This window comes from Stegodyphus dumicola, chromosome 4, assembly GCF_044657685.1.
Source record: "Stegodyphus dumicola isolate Sdum_Otavi_A_Nest chromosome 4, ASM4465768v1".
In the NCBI taxonomy this organism is placed as follows: Eukaryota; Metazoa; Arthropoda; class Arachnida; order Araneae; family Eresidae; genus Stegodyphus; species Stegodyphus dumicola.
The window spans coordinates 241,614,045-241,626,295 of record NC_140771.1 but is presented as its reverse complement, the minus strand read 5'-3'; the positions used below and the strand labels follow the sequence as shown (position 1 = coordinate 241,626,295).

General features: G+C 30.4%; 1 protein-coding gene across 1 annotated transcript in view; it reads left to right on the top strand.

Annotated features, from left to right (window-relative positions):
* LOC118193463 (erlin-2-B-like) overlaps positions 1-6,104 on the top strand; it is a 59,981-nt gene extending 53,877 nt beyond the window's left edge. The window contains exons 10-13 of the mRNA XM_085816143.1: positions 833-922; positions 2,573-2,652; positions 3,590-3,742; positions 5,824-6,104. Coding sequence (XP_085672269.1) covers positions 833-922; positions 2,573-2,652; positions 3,590-3,742; positions 5,824-5,868 — 368 coding nt within the window. The 3' untranslated portion in view covers positions 5,869-6,104. The remainder of the gene's footprint in view (positions 1-832; positions 923-2,572; positions 2,653-3,589; positions 3,743-5,823) is intronic.
* Positions 6,105-12,251: the final 6,147 nt, after the last annotated feature.

The following is a 12,251-nucleotide window of genomic DNA, read 5'->3' as shown; positions in this document are numbered from 1 at the left end:
ATAAAGTCACTGAACATTGGTAGTTTAGTCTGGGTTCTAATCCCAGCGAACGGGCTGGCTGCATGTCCGTTTTCATTGTTTTCCACCTGTTTAACATGTATACAGACCAGTTTCCCTATAAAGTCATCCACGAAGGCATCCCTCCCCTTAAGCAGATATCCCTCGAGTGCTTTGCCATAATTAAATATACTGTACCATTACCATTTTGACCAGCAATAGGGAATTTCAGACAGTTTTATGAACATTTTTATAGTTTATAATTTAGCATGTAAAATTCATTTCTTTGTTGTGTTTGTGATTTTTGTGAACATGTCAAAAAGCATGTCAGTTTGATGATATCTTGTCATACTTGTATTTAAAATAAAATCTCATTTTGCAGAGATTATGGTAAATGTCTAAATCCATTGCTTAAAAAAAAAGGTTTTCGTTTTTGAAGTGCAATTTTGTTTTTCCTGAACTTGGTGTATCAACATTTTAGTGATGATTTTGAGACCTCTTTGACTAAGAAATTTTATTTTGATGATTTTGATTTGCCAAATTTAAACAGAACAGATATTACAAAGCACAATTTTCTAATCTCTTTTTAGTAAAAACAAAATAATCTGCTATAAATATATTAAAAGTGATTTTATTTTTCTATTTTTGCACTTTTTCCACTTTATGGTAGGTATGTCTTGTTTTATGTTGAATTTTAATATTTTTACATGTTTTGATATCCATTTGTACGCAAAATAAAGGTGAAGCTCATAACTTGCTGGTGTACCATGAAAATACATTCAAAAGAATATTATTTTTAATTTCTTATATATATATATGTTATTTTTGTTTTTAGAGGCCCAAAAGAATGCTGAAGTTGCAAAAATTCAATATGAACAAAAGATTATGGAAAAAGAATCTTTAAAAAAGATGTCTCTGCTAGAAGGTTAACTATGTTATTTCTTACTTGCATTCCCTGTGATAATTGTGGATATGTTTATGTATAATAGCTTCATGGCTTAAAGAGTTTCTAATTATAAATTCTATTCAGAGTATTATCAAAAATACTGTCTCTTTCTCTAAAGTATGAGATGTATCCAGAAAGTAAGTTTTTGTAGGATCTTGAACAAAAATGAAACACATTTAACATATTAAAACATTTAATGGAACCAATACAGCAATCATTGAGCTGCTGCTCATCATATTTAGCATTGGAATTGAAACACTTTGCTTCATTGGATCTATTTTTACCTAGTTTCTGAGACAAAAATGAACAACCTACATTTCACCCACCATCTCTGATGATTCTGTCAAGGAATCCATTATTGTCGTCATTGTATCACTGCAGAATTTCACCCACCATCTCTGATGATCCTGTCAAGGAATCCATTATTGTCGTCATTGTATCACTGCAGAAAAGTCAATGTTAATCCCACACTCATCTGGATCATAGCTTCCAGAACAAGAGGTGTTTTTTGTCAATTTCGTACAACAAGGAATGAAATATTTTCAGAAAGTGAGTTTCATAATTGTTAATGACAGCTTTCCAAAACGTATTGCTATGCTTGCTTTACAAGGTCATCATTGATGATGGAAGGTTACCCAATGTGCTTTTCATGATGGATGTCTCAGCGACCTTTAGAAACTTATCTGAACCAACAGCACACAATCTGCAGGCTCTTGATAAATTATTATTGGTACTAGCATCTGTGCATTCAGAAACTTTATCATGAGCCTAATCCAGCATTTCATGAGTGAAAAAATAAGGGCTGATGTTTTAAGCTGAGTACTGTTAATGATTGGGAAGTGGCACTTATCATGTACGATATCATCATCCTAAAACTTTCAAGCATGCAACATTTTGCCTTTCACAATGCATGGCCTGGGTCTGTCATATTGGTCTTAGTGTTGAGAACTTATTTTTAAGATATACCTCATATTTTATAAATCAGATTTCCTTCAAAGACTATCCATCTGCTAGACTTCAGAACTTTTATTGATTTTTCAGATTTCTAGAATGATTCCTGGTGTTTATTTTTAAGTGACTACTGTTTTAATTTTATTATAATAAATCAGTATATAAAATTATATCAAATGAAATTAATGAAGCTTAAATATTGCCAAAAATTGTGTTATGTTAAAATCAGAACATTTAAAAAGTTTATCAATAAAATCGAGAGCACAGATTACTTCCTATGTTCATAATAATAAAATTTTAATTAAAATTTAGTTGAAACATTTTTATAATTATTATGTCAGGCTTTCCAATTGCAGAAATTGATTTCAAATTCAGTGCATTAAATGTTAAAAATAGGCTGTATAGGCGATGCCAAAGATTATTTTATTAATGTCTAGAGTTCATGTACTTACATGCCATTAATCAGTGGCATATGTGCCAGTTTTGACAACATGGAAGTATTAACTCGTAGTAAATTATCTTGTGTGTGTTTTTATTATTATTTTAGCATTTGTAATTTAAAACTTCTGTTTAATTATTCTATTATCTCTCTCCTTTTTTTAGATAAAACAATGTTGAAATGTGTCTATTACATTAGATTCCAAGTATGTTCATAAGTTTTCTAATATATTCTCGTAGATGATATGGCATTTTCAAGACAGAAGACGAGAGCTGAATCCGAGGCATATACGAAGAAGCAGCTTGCTGAAGGAAACAAGGTTTGTTCTTGCTTTTTCATTTTTTTATGTTTTGAGTTGATTGACAGGTACTTTTGTCAAGCCTGTCTGAAACAAATTACAAAAAACTGATACTTTAAAATAATTTTAAAAAAATAATTAATATATAAAGCAAGAAAATGCATTCAACAAGTGAGATACATATATGCATTGGGAAGATGCTTGTAATATTAATCTCTTGTAGTGTGGTAAATTTCAAAATAATTTGGAATATTTTTCATATTGATTCATTTATACTAGAAATTTTTCTGTGCGACCATTTGTTATTGTGTTGTGTTTGAAACTATCTTGTGGTTTATTATTGTGTGCATATTGCTACATTCACTATCATATTTCTTACCATCATAAATTATTGGTCATTTTTCTGTTTTATTATAATCAAATATTCACTATTTTGCTGTCACTTCCCAATTTGGAAACTAGAATAAAATAATAAATTTGTATCATGTTTTATCTTAATGTTAGTATAATTTTGCATGTGTTTGTGATCTGTAATTTTTTTGCAAGCATACGTGTAAGCATGGCATTGTACAGCTATACATAATAACTAAAAATTGCCAAATTTTTTCATTCTGTAACATTCAAAGCTTCATGCAAAAAGAGCAAAATCAGATAATATATTATGCATATGATGCTCATATTTGATGCAGTTAACAGTCAGATTACATAGAATTTAATTTCAATAAAAGTCAAATCATTCAGATAAAATGTAAAAAGTGGTTTGTGTTTAAGTTTTAAATTGGAAGCTTGCAGATTACAGTGCCCCAAAAAATATAAGTGTTCTTTAATGATAAAAGAAGGATATCACAGTAGCTGACTTATTAATCACTATTGGTTATTGATTAAAAACTAATTTTCCTCAGTATTTTTATTCTTAAATATATTCAGATATGACCAAATGCATGTTTTATCTTTATAGCTACTCCTTACACCTGAATATTTGGAGCTAAAAAAACTAGAAGCAATTTCTCAAAATAGTAAAATATATTTTGGTTCTGATCTTCCTCGAATGTTCATGGATTCTAGTCATACTGTGCCACCAAATAAAAAAGTGTTTGCATCTGATCTTGAAGTAAGTGTGTATTTTTGGTTTTTGAATCATTTGTTTTTTATTTATTTATTGTCTTATGAAGGTTATTGGTGTGTGTATGCATAGCTGACAACTCTCCCATTTTTCAATTTTTAACCTTAATGTGGGAAATATTTCCCAGAAATTGCCGAAATTTATTGAATCAGTGAAACTTAAATTGCTCAAATTTAGATTGATTAGTTTAACATTGTTGTTGCATTTGTTTATGAAATACTGCTTATTTATTTAAATTAAATGTAAAATTTCATAATGTTTGTAATTTTCATTATTGCTAACATTATTAAATAGTCTTAAAATGAAGGTGAAATTTTAGAAAATAATTTCTTTTTTATTACTAAAATAATATAATTAAAGAAAATTAAGTTTTTTAACGTTTCATGTATTGCTTTTCTTTATTTCTTCAAATTGGGATTTTAAAATTAAATATTTTTCAAAAGTATCTGCTACAGTTTTTTGCCAGTTACTAACCTTAATATTTACTGTAAGTAATACATCTCTCAAAATGTTTAAAATAGTCAATTTATATGTAGATAGAAAGTAATTGTGATTATTATACTCTTAGTTGTATGTACAGTAGATGGTGCTTTTGATTATTATATTTTGAAATAGTAAATAAATATTTTTTTAGTTTTATTAATTGGTTTCTTTTTCAATGAAAATTCTTCTTATAGTTAGTTATATTTGGTACTCTTCTATTATCAGGATTGGCTTCAGAAATGTATGTATGGATATATGTGTATGTATATATGTGCATATACAGTCAAAAGTCGTTAATTCGGACACCCATAATCCGGAATGATCTATAATCCGGACCTCAAAGCTAAAATCTTTCTGCGCATGCGCCGCGTTGATGCATGTTCATAGGCGTTTTATGCGTGCATGCAAGACATTTACGACTGCGCATATGCATCTGCGCAAGCGCAGAGTACATTTTTGCGTGCGCGTTTAATGTATAACGGACGGTGTAAGCTAAAATTATCTAATTATCTATTTCTGTCAATGTTGATGATTGCGTTTTTCCTTAATCTTCGAATTGGATCCGGCTTATTATTTTTTGCAGACTGTAAGAGCAATTTTATAAAAGTAAGCTTGAACTTTCGATTATGTCAAATAGAATTTCTGATGCTGGAGCTCCCAAAGGATCTAGAAAACGAAAGTATGTTTCGATGTCCATCAAACAAAAAACGAATTGCTACAAAAAATGGATAAAGGTATATCCTTTGTTTATCTAACCGTTCCGAAATCTGTTTATCAATTTCACGCTGCTCTGCGCGGGGCGGGGAAGTCGCGGCACGCAATGAACTGGAAGTTGATCTGTCAGCACTATCGTTATCTTCAGAGCAGATGTTTTTATTTTATTCGGCTTATAATTCCTTACTAAATGTACTATTTAATTTCGACGTGCTCCGTCTTTGATATGATTTAAATCAAATTCCTCGTCATTATAAATATCACGAATACAAATCAAATAGTTTTCTGGTTGCAACTTTCTAATTTCGGCTATGCGTAAGGTATGCTTTACGCATGCGCGCGTTGAAAGAAATGTTTAATAAAGTAAACAAATAAATATTAAGCTTCTTTTTTTTGTAAATTTTGATACCCTTTAGATCATAATTGCTCATTATTTTATAAATTACAGTTTCATATTTTTAATTTTTATAATTTCTGCATGCCATCTTACCAGATTTAAACTGATGATCTATAATCCGGAAAAATCGATAATCCGGAATCGTCGAAGTCCCGACGAGTCCGGATTAAAGACTTTTGACTGTATTATGTGTGTTTATACATACACATGTATATATACACATACATACATTTCTGAATCCAGTCCCAATAACAGAAGAGTACCTTATCTGTTAATAAGCATTTATAAAAAATTTCAAAATTGTTTTCATTATATTGTAAAATGTGTTTTAATAACAAATAAAAATGAATTAAAATACTAAATTGTTCAACTGTTTAGCTTGATTGGTTATAATGTTTTAACTATATTTTACTATAACATAAATTAATTTTACAGCATGTATAGTTTGTAATAAAATTAAAATGTTATATTTTAGGAAAAAGAAGTTTCTCATGAAAGCTTAATGAAAAGTGAACTATGAAAATAAATATTTGCATTCAATCATTTTTTCATTCAAGTTTGTTTGGCAGAAGAGAAAGAAAAGAGGAGGAATTGGTGTGAAAATAATTGTTCAGATCTTTAATGGAAAGTTATTGCATTGTCATAATTTCTGTGATTAATCTATGTATACTAATTGTAAAAAAGAAATTCTCATTGTCACGATTTTTGTAATTTTATATTAAAATTAAAAACAAAAAAGTTGTTGCAAATCAAAAAGTGTCATCTTGCTTTTCTTTCTTAAACTTTAAATCATATATTAATTTTCAGTGCAAATGGATATTTTTCTATGGAAATATTTACTGTGCATGGTAAGCACTATATAGTTACAACTATGAGGAACACTGAATGTTGCTAAATGCAAGCTCAGAGTTTATTTATTTCAAGTTGGAAACTGTGAAATGTCTTTGATAAAAACTGTTCTGACAATATATTTCATAGTTCATTTGTGTTTGATAAAAACTGATTTATCAGAATGTTTTATGATTTTTTTAATTCCAGTTTCTGAAGCAGTACACAGTGGTAATATTTTGGATATTTTCTGAAAAGGCCATACATTACTAATGGGGGGGAGTCGTAAGAATTATCTAAAATTATAGCTGCCAGTAGTGAAGAAAATGACAAAGAGGCTGCTCAGAGTTAAAAGATTTTGTTTGACAGTTTAGTGGGAATTCAATAAATGGAACTTTATAACTGAACAAAAGATTATGCCTTTATTATTGATGTTAAATCACCAACTTCAATAGTTGTAGATGAGCTGCTTGTATGTGAAAATGCTATAAAAGGTATCCAAAAATAAAAATAAATTAAATGAACTTTATCTGTCAAAAGAGATCTTGTTAAAAAATAAAGTTAATCCAACGTAAAAAGCACTTAAAAATGCTTGCAGATGCTAAAATTTTTGCAGATGTCTCATCTCATTTCCCACCCTTTCGTTATGAAGCTGGTGCTAGCAACGCTTTACAGTAAGGCTCTTAAATCTTAATTACTAGTAGCTGTTGATCTTACTGCACATCCTAAAATCATTATTATAGTATTTATTTGCAACAGATCCCTTACAGTAAGTCTCTTGAATATTAATTACTAGTAGCTGATGATCATACTGTATTATCCAAAATAGTTAAGGTAGCATTTATTTGCAACACATCTTTTAAATGTTATAACATTTGATTTTTAATAAGCTCTCTTTCTGCTAGATATTTGCATGAAATTACAAAAAATTAATTTTCATGTATATAATTAATGTTTGTATACCTTACTTACTATTTTCCTTAAAGATTCTTACTAAATTACTTAGTACATTTCTAAAACTAACAGCAATTATTTTTAAAGTTTAATTTTTCACGATTTTGAATGTTGATACAGTTCAAGAGACCTTGGCCAGAATCGGCAAATCAAAAACATGTTTCGATGTCAAATAAGCAAAAAATGGATATAGGCATAAACAGAAAATAGATCTTCATGGATGAGACACTGAATGGGTGAGACAGCATTGCAGAAATGGCATGCCGGTAATGGGTTCCAAATATGTTATGAGTAAATGGAATTAAAAAAACTTAATGTACACTGCTCAAAAAAAAATGGGACAGTGCTGTATCTCCCGTTCTACTGGGCCGATTGACAAAATTCAAACTGTGTTTTTCATGTCTTGAAAGCACGACTTGGGATATATATTAGATTTATATATAGCACTATTCTAACATACGTATTTTGACGCAAAATCGGACTTTTTCTGAAATAACATACCAATTTTTTTCCAGATTTCGATGCTACGACTCAAGTTATGCCAGAATACCAAGTTTTGTAAAAATCGTACGAGTAGTTTTTAAAATATTAGCTCTCAAAAATTTAGCTCCTCAATGTTATTTGAATTTGGTAAATATTTATTAATATCTCTTTTTTTATTAAACTTTTCTTATTTTTCCTTTCACGTTTCAAAATTTTAGGTTCATTCCAATAAAATTTACCCCTTTTTTTGTGTTTTATTTTTTAAATTTTATAAATTTTTCAAAAAAATTTTGAATTACAACCTATAAAATTTTTACCATCATCTTAAAGTAGGTGTATTTCTAAGCATACCTGCAAAAAAGTAGACTTTTTTATTCAAAATTTTCTAAGATATATACGAATTTATATATTTTTGCATTTTGAAATTTGGCATCTTTTTTTTTTTTTTTTTTTTTGGAGCAATAATAACGCCAAATGTGGTTTATGGAGTTTTGTTACAGTAAATTGCCACAGCTATTTTTAACTTTAAATTTCAAGTAAAATTTTACGGAGAATTAATTATATGAAATTTTTCCCTCGATGCGTAATAAATATTTATTAATTCTAGATGAAAAGATATTTTTTTAAATTATAGATGATATTATTTAAATTTTTAATTATTTTTTTTTTTAATTTCTCTCTTCTTTTTTTTTTTAATATTTGTAAGAGTAAATTTTAACTGCGGCGTTTTGTCATCTGCTACTTTACTTTAACATTGTTTAAATCGAATTGTCTAAAACTGAGAACTTTTGTTTGATGTTTATTTGAATTTTACGAAGATATTTTATGACATTAACTGCATAATTTATTTCTAAACAAGCTATTGCTTATGAAGTGGCTGATACTGTCTTCCATATTTTTATAGAAACATAAGATTTAAAATAATCATTTTTATAAATTCATTATAAATTTATTATTCATTTATAAAGTCAAATTATGATATAAACATACAACCCTCTAGAGACCGAATTAATGGAAGTTCAGTGGTTATGTAGAAATGATCTGCAGCTACTTAATGGATGGATAAGTCAGCAGTTTCTGTGGACAAGTAAGAATAATTATATAAACGTATAAGATATTTCTGCCACTTCCCTAGCGTGCCTTTGTGGTGTAACGGTAGCACGCTGAGCTGGTATTCCAGAGGTCCGTGGTTCGATTCCCGGCGAAGGCGGTTGCATATTTTTCATCTTTTTTGCTTCCAATTAACCTAATGACTTTACAAACGACACCTAAATTCTGGATTCAATTAACAACGGGGGTACGATGTTTATTAAATGAATTTAAGTTTTTAAACATAAAAAATCAACTCATTTTTTATCCTAAAATGTATTTTTATGCATAGCATATTTTCATTATATCCTTAAAATTCTAATTTAGAATGTAATTGTCAAGAACTGAATTCTAATCATCCGTAATATAATAAGTAATTATTACGGTTTAATAAATCCTTCTTATAAAGTAATTGCAAATATTTCGAAAAATGTTCTGTCTGAATGCAAATATTTCTAATTTTATATTAATCAAGATTGCACACAATATTATTTATTTGCACTTCAATTCTTACTTAGAAACAGTGTACCGTAACAGCAATTCAATTATTGGCACCGTATCTTTCATGTTACTCTCGATTGGCTAGCTACATGATTTTTAATGAGTATTTGTTTTTTGCTAGTAACTTCACTTGGAAATCGCGCTTAAACTACGTTAGTTGGTTATTTGAGCATAGAAAGAACATAGGAGATATATGGTTCAGATGCTTTCATAGAGAACCTTGAAAACTATGAAACCCAACCATGCAGCATGAGTTAGACTTCCCAACAAACAATTGGTGTTTAACAATCCTCAAATGATAGGCAACTGGTGAGGCTCCAATTAAATTTCCAATTTAATATTTTATTTGTAAATGTTTAAGATATTGTTATATTCTTAGACACAAAAAGCAGAATTTAATTTTTTTAACTCGTTAGTAAATTACCAAGCCATAGTGCAAATGAATATTCACTTTCTTTTGCAATAATTGTGTTCACTTAATATTCTTGGAATATGAGCTAAAGAAAGAATGTTCTCGGGAAAATTAAAGAAGTGTTTAAATCCAGTGATATTAGGTTTGTCTGACAAGCTCAAAATCAAAACAATTCTGCAATTGCCTGAGTAGTTGACTTGTAAATGGCTGTGAATTAAGCAGATGACTTTTAATCTTTCATTATTCAGTCAGAAAATGTATTCCAAATGTTTTGTATTGCATGGCAATGCATCTTTTCATTATTCAATAACCAATAGGAGACCGCTTGTATTCCGAAAATAAGTATGTGTACTCAGTTGTCCTGCGTGTTCTTTAAATTTGTCTTCTTGTGATTTTTTTACTTTCCCAAAAACTGAAGTTGCCTCTCAAAGGAAAGTTTTTTGACATTGAAGAGACAAAAGGAGTATGACATCTCCTTTTAAAGGCATGTCAAAAACAGATCTCTGTAAGCCTTCTCTTCCATTATATGTTGTTCATTCAGACAAAAAGTTGGATCAGCGTAAATTTTATAATGTATTTTGTTACACTCTGATTTATTAACATATAGTGAATATATACTAAACCTTTTAATTCAGCTTCAGTAATTCGGAATTGTTGTCGGAACTCGGACTTAGAAGATAAGTCAAATTGAATATTTCGATAATCCAATAAATTCAAGGTCAAAGTTTCAATATTTTATTTTCGGAGGGAGGGGAAATTTTTTCAGTTTTGGTCCATTATCCTAAGTATATTTGCTTCGATTCTTTATTTTTCCATAAAAACGAAAATCTTTCGCATGGTATACATATAACGCATAGCTTCAATTAAAATTTAATAATATACAGGGTGGTTATAATTAAAGTTCCACTTTGAAACGGTCATGAAAGGAAAACTACTGCATCAAATGTTATCAAACTTGGTAACCGTGTAAAGGAGGTCATGGGAATTTATTTTCCGTGCAAAAACGGAAGTTCGAAACCTCACCACCAGGGGGGAAATGGCGCTGTATGCAATAATTTTAAACGAAATATGGGTCGGAATCTAACTTAACCTTTTGTTACACGGGTTTAATATGTTGTATAACCTTAAGAAACTTTGAAGTAAGCAATATACCATTTAAAGGCGTTAAATTCGATAAACATCGAGTGCGCCATCCGTGTAAGTGAGAAATTCGTCCGTGAAAACCACGAATTAGCGGTTAGAAAATGTGAGATCGCAAATCACTCTCACAAATGCGCACAATCTGGAAATCCTTTTCTTACAGATCGCTAATTTGTAATTTTTGAAGCTGAATTCGGGCCTAAAACATGAAGATACTGATTCAAAACGCTTTTAATCGATTTGGGCCAAAGAAATCCCTCATGTTATCTATCTAGTTCCATTGCATTCGATTGCATAGCAGTCATTTCACACCGTTTAGTGTTGAATGACAGCTAGTTTTATAACTGAACCATTTTTCTCTGAAGAGCAGTCGACAGCTGGATCACTGTGATTGCAGCTCACTTAGAGTCAATGTTAAAATGTTTCGTGATACATGAACTGCAGTAACGTGGCATTTTAGGTACTACGATTTTTATGCAGGGCCGGGCCCCATCTCACGTGTGTCGCACTGTTACTTAGGCAACATTTCACGAATGAGAGTCTTATAGGCCAACACTTCCCTCTTCCCACCAGACCTCAACCTCTGTGACTTTTGGCTATGGGGTTATCTCAAAAGCACTGTTTATGGTGATAATCTAAATAATTTGGCAGAAATGAAAAATGTAATACACTAACATATCCGTAACATTTCTCCTGATATACTAAGAGCTGCTGTTGAGAATGCAGTAACAAGATTTAACTTGCTTTCGGAAAATGCTGGACGCTACATTGAACATGCTTTGTAACACGTTTCGGAAACGATTAAACACATTTTAAACCGATGTTTTCATGTCTTATTTCATTTAACAATATTGCATACAGCGCCATTTTTCCTTGGTGGTGAGATTTTGAACTTTTTTTTTTTTTTCCCCCCGCGGAAAATAAATTCCCATAACCTCCTTTACACGATTTGAGCCCACCAGCGGCCGAGCGGTAAAGTCACTGAACACTGGTAGTTCGGTCCGAGGTTCAAATCCCGCGAACGGGCTGGCTGCATGGGTGTTTTCATGGTTTTCCCCATGTGTAACGTGTAAACGAGCCAGTTTCCCTTAGAAAGTCCTCCACGAAGGCATCCCTCTCCTTAGGCAGATAGCCCTAGTGTGCTTTGCCATAATTAAATACACCACACCACACCTTTACATGATTCCCAAGTGTGATAACATTTGGTCTGGTAGTTTTCCTTTTATGACCATTTCAAAGTCGAACTTTAATTATAACTACCATGTAAATTAAACTTTAAAAGTTTGACAGTTTGGTTCAGATCCCAGCTTTAAAAATATATATTTAAATATAAATTTTTGTATTAATCCTCTTAGAAAGAATGTTTTCAGAAACTAATTTTTCTCTCGCGTTATAGATTGTGTAAAAAACATGATCTTTAATAGGATTTAAATTCTTTCAGCCGATATAAGACACGTGTCACTCGGTGGTACAGAATAAACACTGCTGGACTGTTT